This window comes from Antechinus flavipes, chromosome 2 (assembly GCF_016432865.1).
Source record: "Antechinus flavipes isolate AdamAnt ecotype Samford, QLD, Australia chromosome 2, AdamAnt_v2, whole genome shotgun sequence".
Lineage (NCBI taxonomy): Eukaryota > Metazoa > Chordata > Mammalia > Dasyuromorphia > Dasyuridae > Antechinus > Antechinus flavipes.
In genome coordinates this window covers 128,287,826-128,305,998 of record NC_067399.1, presented here as the reverse complement: position 1 = coordinate 128,305,998, position 18,173 = coordinate 128,287,826, and the positions used below count along the sequence as shown (strand labels likewise).

Here is an 18,173-nt window from a genome sequence, read left to right as displayed (position 1 = left end):
TGCCACAATACCTTGGGTCCCCTCACCCTATATCATATAGTGAGAGTGAAATTTATATTTTAAGAGGAAGATTTCACTTCTTAAGAAATGTAAATGTCTTTTCAAACAGCAACTCAGTTCTCCTCATAATCCCTGTACTATTGACATATGCTAGGAACAGGCTCCATGAGTTCTCAAATAAATCCCACTTGCCCTATATTTTTATGCCACTTTCACAAAAAGTCATTTGAATAAAACTGCAATAACTGACACTGTCCTCAGTGTCTCGATTACTTACTAGAAAGCTTCTGTGCATTTTATTGTGACTTCCTCTAGAGAGAAACCACTTACAGGGAGAAATGAGGGGTTTTCTTTTGTTTTATTTTTAAAGAAGAGAAAATACTCCATGTCATCACAAGCAGGAAAGCAGGGCAATTTTTCTGTGAGACATAAAGACATTAGCTGTTGTTACAATCCTTGAGGTAGACACCAATATCTCCATTCCAAACTGAGGTTGACTATGGACATACTATATAAAGCATAAAGTCCAAGATTCTGGGCCAATGCATGAAAGATTATCCTTCTTCTGTACATCATTTGGGTTGTCAGGAAGGAGAACAAGAAAGCCAGCTAAGTATTGCATAGAAGAACAGGATCACTCTGGTGATTCTTACTACTAAGCAGCTTTTTCTTGGTGTTTTTCTTTAAAGTTCTCCCATCTCAAGATTGTCTTTAGGAACAATTTTAAGCAGTAGGCTGTACCATAAACTGTGTAAGAGATTAAGTACAGCATACACCTGAGAGTTGAACAGTGATAATCTTGGGTCAGGTCAGCAATGTGCTTCATAATATTATCTGAACTTTCTTTTATTCTCTTAAGTGGGGCGGGTCAGAAGTCATAGGATCTTGAAATAGAAAAATCATGAAGAAATTAGGAGTCACCTGGGAACACTTACTTTTTATTCTTATTTCTGCCTATTTCCATTTCTGTTTTCTTTTAGACCAAACTAATAGATATTTAAAACCAGTTTCTATGTTTTAAGATTCACAGAATAGATTTAACAATGGGACACAAAAATTCTTTAATGCCTTCTTATTTTTGTGGATTTTCATGGATATTACAGGAAATTTAAAAAACAAACAAACACAAGATTGCTTTTACTTTTATATAAATGACTCCTGTTACTTTTGGGTGCCATAAACAGCAGTCCATTCTGACATCTTTTTCTCTTGCATTAACAGTATTTATCAAGCACTGCTGTGACACCCATTTGTTCACAGTCCAAACAGAATCTCTTAGCCAAACAGACTTGCTGAATACACTCCAGAGGAAATTATGAAACAGTTAAGAAAGGATTTAAAAGAAATAAGTGAATCTAATAAAGAAGCAAGCAAGTAAATCTGTGTCTCATTGTTAGAAATTTAGGTCCCTGAAAAAAAGGCATGTAGAACCACTCCAATCCCTGCTTTTACTCTTGAAATCTGTTGAAATATTTCATGATTTCAAGGATCTTCAAATGATGATTCTGATGTAGACCACTCTCCCAACCAATGCAGATCACAACCTATCCAAGAACTGTTAACAGGTATTTGAGAATCACAACAGCTAATAAATTTTTTGGAAATCTCTCAGCTTTTTATGACCTACAGAACTTGTTCCCATTTAGCGGAAAGCTAGAGTCTAGGGCTACTTCTAATTCTCTATGAAACATCAGAAAAATATGGTAGTCAAAAAAAATCACACATTAAAAAAAAAGATTTGTAAATGCATCAAATTAGGGAATTCCTAGTGTGAGAACTTCTTCTGTCAACACAGAATAAAGCCATCTCTAACTTGACAGACAATTCCTGGGAAGTTGCATGAGAAATTTAGAAGATGAATGAATTGATTTGGATCACACAGCTAGTAAGAATTGGAGGAATTGGAGGTATAATTTGAACCCAGGTCTTCTTGGCCATAAGCTCAGCACATAGATAATCATAATATTTCACATAGAATTTAAGGGGACTCAGAAGCCATCTGACCCAACCCATATATGAAAAGAATTGACCCTCTTAAAAAATCTACATCTATATCTATATCTATTCCTCTTGGAAGTGGGGAGTGGGGGGAGGGAGAAACAAAAAGGCAAATGACAAATCTACTCACAGGCTATACGAACTGATGCCTTCCGGCTTTTAGAAGTTCCTAGATGACTCCATGCAACACACTGGCACCAATAGTCTTCAGGTCCATGAAAATCCTCCACTTGCTGCCTGGTGACATTGATGAACACTTCTCGGACCTTCAGACCTGTGGAGAAAGATAGAGGGAATCATCTGATATGGATATCTTACTCCACAGAAAGTTAAGGTGAGCCAACCCATTTCTTTTTTAATTAAACAATTCTGTTTTTAATCAAAGCAAAGATTTAATTACTTTGACAATAATATATTACTGCTAATTAAATTCTAACAGCTGAGTAAGCCAGAACACACACACACACACACACACACACACACACACACACACACACACCACATACACACACAAAGAATTATCAACCGATGGGGGCTTTATTGAAGTTTCAAAGGTGTCTTAGAAATTTGACTTTGTAGACACTTTTATACATGTATTCCCCAACTGTTGTAACAAACATAATATTCATGTTAATTTCCATGTAATAGATCTAGAACTAGTTCCCAAGCAGCCATTATAAAATTTTAGTCCCAAGAGTTCATAGGATCAAAATTTTAGAATAAGAATGGATAATAATATCTATCCCAAAATTTTAAATATTGAGTAACTAAAGGTTAATTATTCTTTACCAGGTCAAACATGTATTCAGTTTCAGAACTAAGATTTACATCCAAATTCACTGACTCCAAACAAATCCAGTGTTACCCAGAAGAAACATACATGATGGTCCTGCAACATGTGATCTCTAAAGAGACCTTGGTTCTGAAGGCAGTGTAATCTAATGACAAAAACGCAGAACTTGGATTTAAAAAATATGAGATCATGTTCCAATTCTGACACTTAAAAATTATATGACCTTGAACAAGTTATTTTATCTCTCCTAGCTTCAGTTTCCTAATCTGTAGAATAATGACAATAATCTTAACTCTAACCTATTTAACATGGCTATTGTGGAGGGGAAAAAGTGTTTTGTAAGTTTTGAATCACTATATAAATCTGAGCTATTATTAATTATTTAAACAACTAACTCATTATACATATATACACACACACATAATTATGTATGTATATATGCATATAAGATTTATACACATATATTTACATATATTTCAAATTAAATTTATATATATATATATACTATATAAATAAATATAGATTTAACAAGTATTTATTAAGTAATTCCTATATGCCAGACACTGTTGTATCCCAAAGTTTTTCTGTTATAATAGAGAAGCCAAGTCTAACACATATAAAAGAACTTGGGATCAAGTATGTGTTAATTGTGTAGCATTGCCTCAAAAAATATTCCTGAGATGTCAAATAAATAAATAATGAATGTAAGCTAGATTATTCTAGAAAGACTTCTTGGATTAGTGAGAACTTAAATTGAATGGTGGGGATGATTTGAATAGATGATTAATAGATAGATGGACAAACATGTATATATGTATATACCTTTATACATGTATACATACACACATATACAATACTATAAATATACATTTTATATATATATATATACACACACATATACACAAATATCTGTGTGTGTATATTTTTGTGCCTTTGTGTGTGCTTTTCTGTGTGAAGGGAAAGTGACAATGAGGACAAAAGATTCTTTGCATAAGCATCATATTATAGATTAACATCATATATAGAATAAATATAGGCTAAATATTAGACCCTTAATAGATAAGTGGACAAAAATATATAGATGAACAGTTTATAAAAGAAGATATGCAAGAAATTGGCTTATATAAGGTTCCTCCAAATACAACATCCCATTTTCCAAACTCTTTTTTTTTAACTGGCTGTTCTCTTGGAACACGTTCTCTTGGAACACATTCCCTTCTCCTCTCTCCATCCTTGCTTCCTTAATTTCCTTCAAGTCTTACCTAAAGTTTCATCTTTTGCCTTTTCTAGTCCTTGTTCGCAGTGCCCTCCCTTTGAAACAAACTCCAGTTTATCTTGACTTTCAGTTCCATACATTACTTGCATTTCCTTTCAGTTCTGACTACATTTCAGGAAAGACATTGATATGCTTGAGAGTATACAGAAGAGACAACCCAAATAGGAAAAAAAAAATCTTTAAGATCTTATCATATGAGGATGTATTGAAGGGAATGCGAATGTTTAGCCTGAAGAAGAAAAGTATTTTCAAATGGTATTTGTTTTTTTTTAAATAACTTTTTATTAATAGAACCCATGCCAGGGTAATTTTTTTTACAGCATTATCCCTTGCATTCACCTCTGTTCCGATTTTTCCCCTCTCTCCCTCCACCCCCTCCCCTAGATGGCAAGCAGTCCTTTACATGTTGAATAGGTTACAATATATCCTAGATACAATATATGTGTGCAGAACTGAACAGTTTTCTTGCTGCACAGGGAGAATTGAATTCAGAAGGTAAAATAACCCGGGATCAAATGGTATTTGAACCAAAGGGTTGAGGGGAGAGTGAAGATTAAAAATTGTTTTGTATCACCCTAGAAGAATTAGTGCTATTGGGCAGACAATTCAAAGAGACAGATTTAGACCTGAAGTTAGGAAGAAGAGTCTAATAATTACAGCGATTCTAAAAGTGGATTATTGACTGCTTCAGCAGGTTATGGTTCCTCTTATTGGATGGGTTATGGGTCTTCAAGTAAAATACAGATAACGAGTTATAAAGTATGCTATAGAAAAGATTCAGGTACAGATTAGGGGAGGAAAACAGCCTTGAGGTCCTTGCTGATGCCGAGACTCTGATCAAACATTAAATAACACATATTGAATCCTACAGCATGTTCATTTGTACTTTATAGACTGAACCTTGCCATATATAGAGTCAAGACCATCTGGGATTCCAGGGTCTTTATTGAGTCTGCAGGCAAAATTGGCAATGCATTTTAAGGTAATGTTGATACTAGATCAGAAAATATGGGATTTGACCTGGATCTTGAAGGGAGATTAGTATTTTAATAACTAGAAATCATAGTAGATAATTCCAGGCAAAGGGAATTGTTTGAAGAAAAACACAGACCTTTGGAAAGCTTAGGGTATGCAAGGGGAATGGCAAGTAGTCCAGTGTGGTTGGAACACAGAATACATATGGAAGAAAGTTAAAATAAGGTTTGAGAAAGTTGTTAGGTTGCCAAAACCGGTTGTTTACTTTGTCCCATAATTACTATAGAAAAAGAAACCAGGAATGAAAAATGATGGGAAAACCATGCAAAAATTTAAAACACACACCACAAAAAAACTGTCGGCTCATTTTCTTGCAAAGAATGGGAATTAGGGAATTCAGTAGGGAAAACTCCAGCCCAGAATTATTTCCACTTATATTGAGCTGTCGAGTTTCCCTGAGTATTGAAGACTCAACTAGAAGCAGCAAGAAAGCACCTATCTGTAGTTACCTGTAGTTGGAATAGGGTCAGAAAGGTTATTCCTTTGATATGAGAGACTTTAGTGGCAACAAAATAAGGCTTTTCTCAGAAAAAAAAATCTTTGCTGCATCCCAAGAAAAATGAAATGGAAGTATAAACAAAGTTAGTTGTTGGCATTCCAAATAAATTATAAGTTCCAGCAGTAAATGTGTAAAGCTATGCAACTTGACAGTGCAGAAAATGAAAAGAGAAAGAATTAATAGAGAGTACTGCAAATAAGATTCACCATATCCTTGCAATTGATCCATTATAAATTTACTAAGCATTGAACCTGTGAAGTAGAAGAAGAAGAAGACATGATCCCTGACCTCTAGGAACTATAATCTGGTTTAAGGAAATATAACTTGTGCATATGAAGCAATAAAATCTAGGGTGTTACATGAGAAAAAAAATTCTATGGTACTGATAAATGCATTTGCTCAGAAAAAAAAAACACATCATTATAGAAAAAATACAACATAGAACTGAGAACTTATATTCTAATAAGGAGGCAAGATGTATACATATAAGAATATATATAATATATACAAAATGCATAGCAGACAGTTCTAGGAACAAGAACACTAGCAGTCAGGAGAATTTGAAAAAAGCTTATTTAGAAGTCTAAGTGCTTAAGGAAACTAGGGAATCTAAGAGGTAGATGGGAAAGCTAAAACCCCCAGATCTTTTTCATGTGAATTCTAATCTAGTAGAAAGTCCCCATCTCTGTACATGATTGCTGATTCTTTTTCAACTTAAGTAAAGGATTTATAATAATTCCATTTAAATTTAATTGTGTTTTTGTTGAACCATTGCTCTTGTCTGTCAAAATCTTTTTGAATCAAAATCATCATCATTATCATCATAACCATCACCATCAATAACACTTGCTGTCATTTATTTAGAGCCTACCATGTACCAGCACTGTGCTTAGCACTTTTCAAATATCTGTTTTTAATACTCAAAAAAATCCAAATAAGGAAGACAGATATCATTATTATACACATATTACAAGTATGGAAATTGAGGCAAGCAGATTTAAGTTGCCCAAAGTCATAAAGAAATAATATTAATAACATTTTCTATTTCTAGAGTGTCTACTATACACCCAACACTGTGCAAAGCTCTTTAGCAATATTTCATTTGATCCTCATAGCAAAACTGAGAGGCAGATGCTATTATTATTATCATTTTTGCATTTGAGCAAACCAATGCAGAGGTGACATGATTTATTCATGGTCACATAATTAGTCTCTGAAATAGGATTTGAACTCAGATTTTCCTGACAATAATTGTAGCAATTCTATCTACTGTGTCAAATAGCTGCTTTCTGTCATATATTATATTAGCTATTCTCCTCAGATACCAAGTATTTATATAATTTCAACATTGCTTCTATGTCTTAATTTAAATCATTCTTTTTTTAAAAAAGGGCTGATGAGAATGAAGCAAAGGGCAAATATTAGTAACAACATAACACTGTTAACTACTCTTGGGGTATAATTAATGAAGCAGTTCAGTATCTACCCAATTAGACTATCATAAAGCTTGCCTTTCTATCTTGTGCATGAGGATATGGTGAAACTTTGTATCTTATTCTTTGTGGAAACCTCGAATCTGTCTTTACAGTTTTACTGATCTATTAGTCTAACCCTTTCAGAACAATAAATGAGATGAGACTAGTTTGACTTGTTCTTGATGAACCCATGCTGGCAAGTAGGAATCAGCAATGCCCTTTCTAACCATGACTTTAATAATGCATTTTGGAATGTTACAAGGAATCAAAGTCAAGCTCACTGTCCTAGAGTTTGAAGAAACTTAACCTTTTTGAAAATTGGGTTACCATTTGCTTCTCTCCACATGAGCAACACCTCTTTTATTCTTAACCCCTCCTCCCCCAGGAGATCATTCATCACATCAAACACATCACAACTACAAGTCTCTGGGACCATTATGTATTTCATCAACATGTACTTCCTTGCTATTTCCTTTCTCCTTTGTTATGAATTTATCCCAGATTCATCATTTATAAAATGAAGGGACAGGTTCTGGTTATGCTCTTCCTAACTTCAGGACTGGCACTCAACTATGCCACTTAGTTGCCCCTACTAAGTAGGGGACAAATATTAGGATATAAGGTGGGGAATCTTAGACTGACTCTTAGAAAATGAGTGAACAAATTACAATATATGAACATAATGAGATAGTATCAAAAAGCATGATTTCAGAAAATTCTGAGTAGGGTGAATTGATGCAGAAAGAACTAAGCAAAACAGCATAATGATTTATACAAGGTTGCAAGATTAAAATGGGGAAAAAAAGTTGAAAAACTTAAGAATTCTGATCTTAGGGAGGCAGAGCCAAAAGTAACTTGCCTCTCCCCAAACTGCTCCAAATTTCATTAAATAATGATTCTAAACAAATTTTAGAGTATTAAAACACCCCCAAAATGGAACAGAACATTTTCCATCTGAAGGCAATTTATGAGCTCAGCAGAAAAGATTTGTGACATCAGGGTGGGAATCCAACATACAGTTCCAGTGCTCCAGCACACCCTAGGACCTAGCCCCAATCCTTGCCCTGAGCAGCAATACTGGTGGCTTCCAGACCTCTAAGCGCAGGGACAGCAGGGAGGACTTGGAAGGTCAGCAATTAGGGTCTGTGGCAACCAGGGAGGAGTCGGGTGTACAGTCCCAGCTCAACTCCAGTCAGCAAAGCCCCAGATCTGACTAGTACAATAGATCTCTCATAGTTTCAGTGGAACAGGGGCACACTTAATAGCTCCAGGGCAGAAATTAGTGAGGGCTTATAGTGAGATTCCTAGAAGGATTTCTGAAAACAACTGCACAAAACCACTGAAGCTTGGGACAATGCACCCTCTTCCCTGGAAACAGAGCTATACTTTAAATAAGAGTTTAAAGCTGAGTAGTAGACTAGGAAAATGAGCAAAAAAAAAAAATCTGATCCATTGAAAATTATTAAGGTGACAAGAAAAATTAAAACACACACTCAGATGATAACAAAGTCAAAGCTACTACATCCAAAGCTTTCAAGAAAAATAAGGACTGGGCTCAGGCCATGGAAGAGCTCACAAGGGATTTTGAAAATCAGGTAAGAGAAATAGAGGAAAAAATAGGGAAAGAATTGGGAAAAGTATTAAAAAAAATTGTAAAGAGCTAATGAAAGGAAGAATGCCTTAAAAACCAAAATTGGCCAATTGGGAAAGGTGGTACAAAAGCTCACTGAGGATAATAATTCCTTAAAAAATAGAATTGAGCACACAGAAACTATGATGTCAGGAGAAATCAAGATACAATAAGGCAAAACCAAAAAAAGAGAAAAAACAGAAAAAAATGTGAAATAGCTCATTGGAAAAATAATTGACCTGAAAAATAGATCCAGGAGAGAGAATTTAAAAATTATTGGTCTAATAGAAAGTCATGATCAAAAAAAAAAAAAAAAAGAGCCTGAACATCATTTTTCAAGAAATTATTAAGGAAAACTGTCCTGATAGTCTAGAATCAGAGAGTAAAATGGAAATTGAAAGAATCCACTGGTCACCTCTTAAAAGAGATCAACAAATGAAATCTTCCAGGAGTATTATAACCAAGTTCCAGAACTTTCAGGTCAAGGGGGAACTATTGTAAGTATCCAGAAAGAAACAACTCAAGTAGAATGGAGTCACAGTTAGGATAATACAAGATTTACCAGGACCCTGAGGGCTTAAATATTATTCTGAATAGCAATGGAGCTAGGATTGCAGCCAAGAACCATCTACCACAAAACTGAGCAAAATCCTTCAGAGGAAAAAGTGGTCATTCAATTAAAAAAAGGATTTTCAAACATTTGTGGTGAAAAGACCAGAGTTGAATAGAAAATTTGATTTTCAAATATAGGTCTCTGGAGAAACATAAGGAGGCAATCAGGAAAGTGATATCATAAGGGACTTCATAAGATTTATCTGTTTATATTACTACATGGGAGGATGATTCTTATAACTCACTAGAATTTTGCCATTATTATTGGCAGTTGGAAGGAATATATACACAGAGGGTCCAGGTGTGAGTTGAATATAATAGAATATTATTTTTTTTAAAATGATAAAATTAAGAAGTGAGAGATGAATATGCTGTGAGAAAGGGAAAGGGAGAAGTGAAATAGTGCACAGCATCTGCCATAATAAAAGAGGCAAGAAAAAGTTTTTACAGTGGAGGGGAAGAGAGAGAGGATAGGGTGAATGAGTGAACCTTTCATCAGAATTGGTTCAAATAGAAAATAACATAAATATTAAATAGAGATATAGAAACTATCTTACCTTGCAGGAAAGTAGGAGGAGGATGTGATATGGGGAAGGGAGGAGGCTGATTAAAAAAAAAAAAAAAAAGAGGGCATTTTGGAGGAGGGAATGGTCCATAGCAAAACATTTTTGAGAAGGGGTAGGGTGAAAAGAGAGAAAGACTAAATAGGGAGAAAGCAATTCACAGTACTGTTGTGCCATAGTTCCCTTTTATTGTCCTGCCTCAGTTTCCTTAATTGTCCTGCCTCAGTTTCCCTAAATTGTCCTGTTGGTTTCCCTGAATTGTTTTGCCTCAGTTCCTAATTGTTCTGCTCAATCCTGCAACGCCACCCCTCCCTCCTAATCATCATGATCCATATAAGGAGAAAGACCTTCTATCTTAGACATTATGACCCCAGACCTTCCCTATTTATAAGAAATATACATATTTCTTTATTTATATAATAAATGCAATAGATCTCTCATAGTTTCAGTGGAACAGGGGCACACCTAATAGCTCCAGGGCAATTCCCTCCCCCAATTCTGTCATTGTTCTTCTTGATCCCAATTTATCAGAATGTCTGGTGCATCCCCCCCACCCTGTCAGAACCAGATTGATAGTCCATTCCCTCTCTCAGTGCTCTGACTTTGCCCCTGCCTCAGTCTACCTTCTGGTAGCTTGGAGTCACATGCATATATATGTCATTAAGAACTCACATTGGCTGCTGGATGCTTTGGACATCAGCCCTGGGGGCAACATGCACCCAGTACAATCTCTCCCTCTCAGAAATTCAAATAAAATAGTAAAAACTCTATCTTGCCTCAGTTTCTCTGGCATTACAATAGGAATTATAAAAAACAAAATTGAAACAAGTTTCTCTGATAAAGTGTCATTTCTCAAACAGAGGGAAAAATGACCTATATGTAACAAAAATATTCATAGTAGCTCTCTTCTCAGGACAAAAAAAAAATTGGGAATTGAGGGGGATGTCCATTAATTGGGGAATGCTTAATAAACTGTAGTATATGTGTGTGAAGGAATATTATTGTTCTCTGGGAAATGATGAGCAGGATATTGCCAGGGTGGGGAGGAGAGGGGGAAAGGGCATGTGGAAAGTCTTTGATGAACAAAGTGAAATGTACTATATACAAAATAACAGCAATGTTCTTGGGATGACCATCTGTAAATGACTTGCTATTCTCAGTAGTACCATAATCCAAGACTACACTAAAGGACTTATGATGAAAAATCCTAACCATACCTAGAGAAGGAAGTGGATATAAACTGTCTGAATTTATTTTCATTAGGGAAGGAGATCTATGTTTTTTTTTTTTTTTTTCCTTTTATGAAACCGTTTTTCATAACTTCACACGTGGTTTCTTAATTGTGGATGGGGATAAGGAAGAGAATGTAAAACTCACAAATCTTAAAAAAAAGATGTAAAAAATTTGTTTTGAAAGTAATTGAGCAAAAATATTAAATAAATAAATTCTAAAAATAAATGTTTCATATTCATATTCAGTTATTATTATCATTATAAGTAGAATAAAGAATAGGTCTCATCTGTGTTTTTGTTAGTAAATGGAAGTTCCTAGTAGGGAAATTTTCTCCATAAAAGCAGACCTACAACTAATCAATAATATATTCTTTGGAGCTTCTTGAAGGGACAAAGAAGTAAGCTGAGTAGCCCATGGTCACACAGCATTTATACATCACAGGTAGGATGATAGAATTATTTAGAGTTCAAAAAAACCATAAAGGTTAGTTGTTCAATTGCTTCCCTTTCCATTTTGAAGATGAAAAACAAAAACAGAAACATATCCCCCCACCCCCATCCCCACCCCCGAAATTACTGAGAGAGATTGGCCAGTTCCTTCAAATCACACAGGTATTAAGTCATAGTACAAGTATTCTAACCCAGTCCTCTGACTTCAACCCAGGTTTTCCTGACTCTAAGTCAGACTTCTTCACTTTCTCTTATCACATCTATCATCATAATTACCATTAATATTTTTTTATAATTATTACTACTGTTGTCATTATTTCTCCCACAGCTGTTTCAGGTTTCTCTCCCCCTCTTAAATTCATGCCAATGGTAAGAGACTCTATTTCAAGAAATAAAAGTCTAGAAAAATCATATAAAATGATCTCATCAGATGAGTGAAGCACCCAGTTTGAGAGACTGACTTGTGCCACACTTCACCAGCAGGGCTACAAAAATGTGAATTGTGCTTTTCCCAGGGAGCAGAGATATTGGTTTGAATTAGGTAGCATGAGAATAAGTGGAAAGGCAGACTATTGATTTGAAAATAGGGAACGCATTCATTTTTCGTCACTTTCTTCTCTTCTTACACATTCCCAAGATACTCATTTCTCCTTGGCAGGAAATGAATGAAAGCACAATCTTGAAAAATTTCGGGTTTATGAAGTTTATAAAGCAGGAAGAAATTTCCAAAACTGAATCTCCCAAATTGGCTGCCACTTAATCTCAGGCATCATTAACAGCTGGGCATTTTGCTTTTGGAAGTCATTAAGAAGTCAGCCAATTCTCCGATAAATAGCAGGAAAAAACTCCACTCTAAGGGTCATAACTGCCCTCATGTGCTTTTTGGTTCTAATGTAATACTGTGTTCCACTCAGGCAGTTTAACAGATGCTGGGGGACAAAACCCTGAGATTAACTTTAACTTTCAACCTATTATCCAGGCACACTTAATGTGGTCCAGTCAAAAGATCTTTCCAGTGGTATCTGAAGTAGTATCTATAATAACATCCATCCTGCCCCCCTTACTGTTTTCTGAGTTATTTAAGCTTCTCTTTAACGCGCAGCAAATTGTATTGTTATTCCATGCAAAACATCCTGCTGAATCTTAACTTAGCTTGTCTTCATTAATGGGAACTCTTCAGTATTATCAAATTAGCCTTCTATTTGGTAATCTTCTGGATAATCAAGCTGCATAATTTATTATTGGCCAAATGTCTCCATCATATTTAAAAAGAGAATTGGGCGGCATTAGGGGGAAAAAACACTTTTTTTAAAAGCGGGGTTTGTGTATGCTCAATCAAAAAGAAAAAAATAAGTATAGGACACTTAGGTAAAGGTGAAGATAATAATAACTGCTGTAGAAGGCTTTAAAGTTTGCAAAGAATTTTTAAATACATTATATCATTTAATCCTTACAATAACCCCATGGAACAGGAGCAACAAAAACAAACAAATTTAAAAAAACCTCATTTATCCCACTGCCAATACTAGGTAATCATTGATTAAGGATGACATACAAAAGATTTCTACTCAAGTATATATAGAAACCCTCTGAAGCGCTTTTGGAATTCTAAGAGTCACAATTCTTATATAAGTTTGGATAATACATACACACGTACACACACACACACAGTGTGTGTGTGTGTGTGTGTGTCTGTGTGTGTGTGTTAATGTATAATAATGTTTAGTAGTTAGAGGGGATGTGGGAAAACTGGGACACTAATGTGAAATGATCCAACTATTTTGGAGAGCAATCTGAAACTATGCCCAAAGGGCTACAATACTGTGCATACTCTTTGACCTAGAAGTGCCATTACTAGGTCTGTAGAAATCATAAAGCAGAGAAAAGGACCCACATGTGCAAAAATGTTTATAGCAGCTTTTTTGTGGTAGCAAAGAATTGGAAAAGGAGTGGATGTCCATCAATTGGGGAAGGGTTGAATAAGTGGTACATGATGGTAATGGAATATCGGTATTCTATAAAAATTGATGAACAAGCTGCTTATAGAAAGGCCTGGAAAGATTTACATGAACTGATGCTGAGAGAAACAAGTAGAACCAGGAATACATTGTACACAATAACAACAAGAATGTGTGATGATAAATATAAAATCCTTGGTTTTTCTCAGTAGTTCAGTGATCCAAAGGAATCCTAATTAGACTTTGGACAGAAAATGTTACCTGCAACTAAGGAAAGTGAATATAAATCAACACATTCTATGTTCATTACTTTTTTCTTTTTTTTAAATCTCTCCCATAGTTTCTAGTTTGTTCTGATTTTCCTCTCCCAACATAATTCGTAAAACAATGTGTATTAAAAATAAATAAACTAAAAAAAGAGGAAGTAGTCACCAGGTCATAGAATATCTTGAATGTTAGTATTAGAGTTTAGAATTTATTTGCCAAGCAATAAGTGTTATTTATCATACAATTTAAGTTGCCAGTGTTTCAAGAATTTGTACTTTCATTTAGGTGGGCAGAGATTGTAATCTCTCTAGGAACACCTTGGTCAAGGACAAATAATCAATTTGACGTTAATATCACAACATTGAAAGCTATGACAATCTACTTTTCTGTGATTCTACTTAGTTTCTTGGCTAGTCTGAATTTATAAACTTCCAAGAACCAAGTTTTTTTTTTTTTTTTTTTTTTTTTTTTTTTCCTGGTCACCACCCCTCCATTATAATATAACCATCCAACACTATTGCATTGTTGGTAAAGTCATGAACTGATCCAGCCATTCTGGAGAGTAATTTCAAACTATGTCCAAAAGGCTATAAAACGGCATACTGTTTCATCCAGCTGTGCCTCTACTGGGTCTACATCCCAAAGGGATCATAAAAAAGGGAAAAGGACCCACCTATACAAAAATGTTTGTAGTAGTTCTTTCTGTTGTGGCAAGAAATTGGAAATTGAGTAGATACCCATCAATTGGGGAATGAATTTATAAGTTATGGCATATGAACCAAAAGAACATTGTACAGAGTAATAGCAAGATTATGTTATTTTTTTAACTTTTTAATAACTTTTTATTGATAGAACCCATGCCAGGGTAATTTTTTACAGCATTATCCCTTGCACTCACTTCTGTCCCAATTTTCCCCCTCCCTCCCTCCACCCCCTCCCCCAGATGGCAAGCAGTCCTTTACATGTTGAATAGGTTACAGTATATCCTATAGACAATATATGTGTGCAGAACCGAACAGTTCTCTCGTTGCACAGAGAAAATTGGATTCAGAAGGTATAAATAACCCGGGAAGAAAAACAAAAATGCAAGCAAATTTATATTCATTTCCCAGTGTTCTTTCTTTGGGTGTAGCTGCTTCTGTCCATCCTTGATCAATTGAAACTAAATTAGCTCTCTTTATCGAAGAGATCCACTTCCATCAGAATACATCCTCAAACAGTATCATTGTTGAGGTATATAATGATCTCCTGGTTCTGCTCATTTCACTTAGCAGCAAGATTATGTTATGATCAACTGTGATAGATTTAGTTCTTTTTAGAAATACAGTGATCCAAGACAATCTGAATAGACTTGGGATGGAAAATGCCATTTTCATCCAGAAAGAGAACTAAATGAAGATCAAAGTAGCCTATTTTCATCTGTTTTATTTCTCATATTTTTTTCTCTTATTCTGATTTTTCTTTCACAACATGACTAATATGGAAATATTTTAAAATCATTGCATATCTTTAACGTACAACAAAACAAAACAAAAACAAAAACAGTATACCCATTCATATGAGCTCTATCCCTCCCACATTTTTCTTCTAGCCTACATCATGCTTCCCCTGAGCTCTCTTCATTCTATGATAAAGTCATTCATGTTATGCTTATATTACCCCCCCAATTTCATTATATATAGTTTGTATTAAGCCTTTTACTGCATATTTTCCCACAAATATCCCCCCGCTTCCTACCCCACAAAAGAATATAAGGTCCTTGAGGGCAAAGTCATTTTTTTATTTGTCTTTATCATACATCTTCAGCATCATATTTGACACATAGCAGGTGATTAGTAAGTGCTTATTGAATCGAATCATAAAGAAGAGGGAATAGTTGATTGTCCTAGATAATTGCCAAATGCTGTAGTATTTTGAGGTCAATCTTATGTAGTATTTCTCTAAATGTGACTAGGTTGGTCCTTAGACAACAAGCACATACACAATCTACTACTGGTCCCTTGGTCCCTTGGAGCCATTCAAGTTGGTAGGACCTGCTGTATCTAGCAGAGACTAAGACTACCTCTACACTATACTAAGAGGCATCAAAGCGTGAATTAGGAGAGGATAGTTCTTACACAAACACTCATTTAATGAAGGTGGAACTGTGGCATCTTGGCATACAACAATACTGGACTTGAAATTAAGAACATATTAGTTGACAGCAAACCTCCAATAATTATTAATTCTATGATCCTATTCAACTTCCTTAACCTCTATTGACTTCAAGCAATTTTCTAAGACTTGCTAAATCATGGAAAGGTTGCCATGGGTATAAGATAAAAAAAAATTATATATCAGAACAGCTAGATGGTACAGTGGTTAGAGCACCAGCCCTGGAGTCAGGAGGACTTAACCCCAATTGCCTCATAAAAGAAAAAAAAGATATTAAAAAACATTACACATCTTTTTCATATTTACATTTATATACATGAAAATACAACATGTTAAAAATAAGATTTAAGAAAGTTTTTATTTGTTTCCAATGAAATTCCTTTAAGCATAAGGTGGAAATTTGGAATACAGCTGCCCACTTTTGCATCTCCAGAGAAGGAAGCAAAACTATTCATAAAAATTGGCACCAAGCAACCTATACTCTAGACTAATAAAATATGACATGCCCTAAATAAGAGCAGCATTGTACCTGAAAACATATAACTCTAATAAGCATGAAAAGTCCAACCCTTTAAATTATTGTGCAAATTATAACCATCAGCCTTTGTTATAGAGTGGAGTCTTACAGAATATAAAATGATGTCTATGGCCCTGATATGCTAATAAGCTTTCTGTGCTGTTGGATAGTTTAGTTGCAGATAGACTAATGTTGGCAGCAGATGAATAATTGCCCGGCATGTACTAAACATAACAGGGCAGCCCAGAACTTCATCATTTGTCAGCTTTATTTGTTTAAATGAGAAAAATGCTGACAGAAGTTATTGCTGTAATCCCCTTATTTATCAGACAGAAAATGCTAGTTACTCTTAGCAGGCCTAATCCTATTGGGAGCCCAAAAGTTAGAGTATTTTAAAATGAATTTAAGGTATATGCTTCAATGTTCAAAAGAAGAGAAATGTAAAATGGAGGAAGAAAGATGGAGAGAGGAAAAAAGAAATATTTTTTAAATGGGCTCTTTCTGGGCAACTTGAATACAAGGGTGGCTGCCTTAGCTTACGATTATCACTTGTGCAGGAGGGACATAAAAATTCTGGAATAGTATTTAAAATTCATTACCATGCCAACACAAGCCCAGTGCCTACTAACAGCTGTCCCCCAAGTCTTTTATCTACAGCTCATTATCACACTTACACAAAGACCATCAGTAACATCATTTTTTCCAGTACTGTTGCCAACTGGTTTCCAAATACACCTGGTAAGGAGCACTAAAAGATATTTGAAACTGGTCTGAAATGTCTTCTTCCAATACCCCATGTATATCAGTTCTTGAAACATTCTCAGGGGTGACTGGTGATTAAACAATTCAAATAGACAAGAGTTTGTGGGGGGAAAACTCAAGGGGTAAAGGGATTGAAAACTGGGTTTGAATCAATGGGCTCATCAGTTCTCAAACTGCCATATTAGGCTGCATTAATGAAAACAGTGTTCAGGACCCTGAGAAGTTGCATGGAAGAGTAGATAGAGAGCCAGCGTTTTAAGTGAGGAGAAGTGGATTCTAGTCTTGCCTTTGACAAATACTAGTTCTATGATCCCAGCAAGTCCCTTATTTTCTCAGTGTCTTGAGGTAATTTTCTAAGATCATAAATAGGAGAAAAGATGCTGAACTCTACTATTAAAAGGCTGTTCCTTCAACTTATACCAATAACATCCAAGTCCTGCAAAAAGTAAAGAATACAAAATATTGCAGTTTTAGTCCTGATATACTTTGCTTCAATCAGGCCACGTCTGGAAGACTGTGTCTAACTATGGGTGATAAAATTTAGGGACAATGCTGAAAATATGAAGCACATATAAGAAAAAGAGAAGACCATGGAATAGCATGGGAACCACACCAGATATGTAAAAGATTAGGTGAAGAAATTGGGAATTTTTCACTAAAGAAGTAAAAAGTATTTTGAAAGACAAAGCTGTTTTCAAATTCTTGAAAAGTTTATCATGTTGAAGAGTCCTTAGGCTTAAATTAACTCGGCCCCAAGGGTCAGAAGTTGAAGCAATGGAGGAAGTCAGACAGAAGTAGATTTCACCTATTCCCTATTACCCTAGTACTTCAATAGGAAGTTAGGAGACCAGTTGTTGGAGATGCAGCAAAAGGGACACATGCTCAAGCATGGATTGGACCAGTTTTTTTTTTTTTTTTCTTAGACTCCATATGATTTTGAGGTCCTAAGTTT

The 18,173-nt window shown here is 35.1% G+C and overlaps 1 protein-coding gene across 1 annotated transcript in view; it reads right to left on the bottom strand.

The window, feature by feature from the left end:
• Positions 1-18,173, bottom strand: part of UNC5D (unc-5 netrin receptor D) — a 790,136-nt gene that overhangs the window by 327,486 nt on the left and 444,477 nt on the right. The window contains exon 3 of the mRNA XM_051975504.1: positions 2,129-2,272. Coding sequence (XP_051831464.1) covers positions 2,129-2,272 — 144 coding nt within the window. The remainder of the gene's footprint in view (positions 1-2,128; positions 2,273-18,173) is intronic.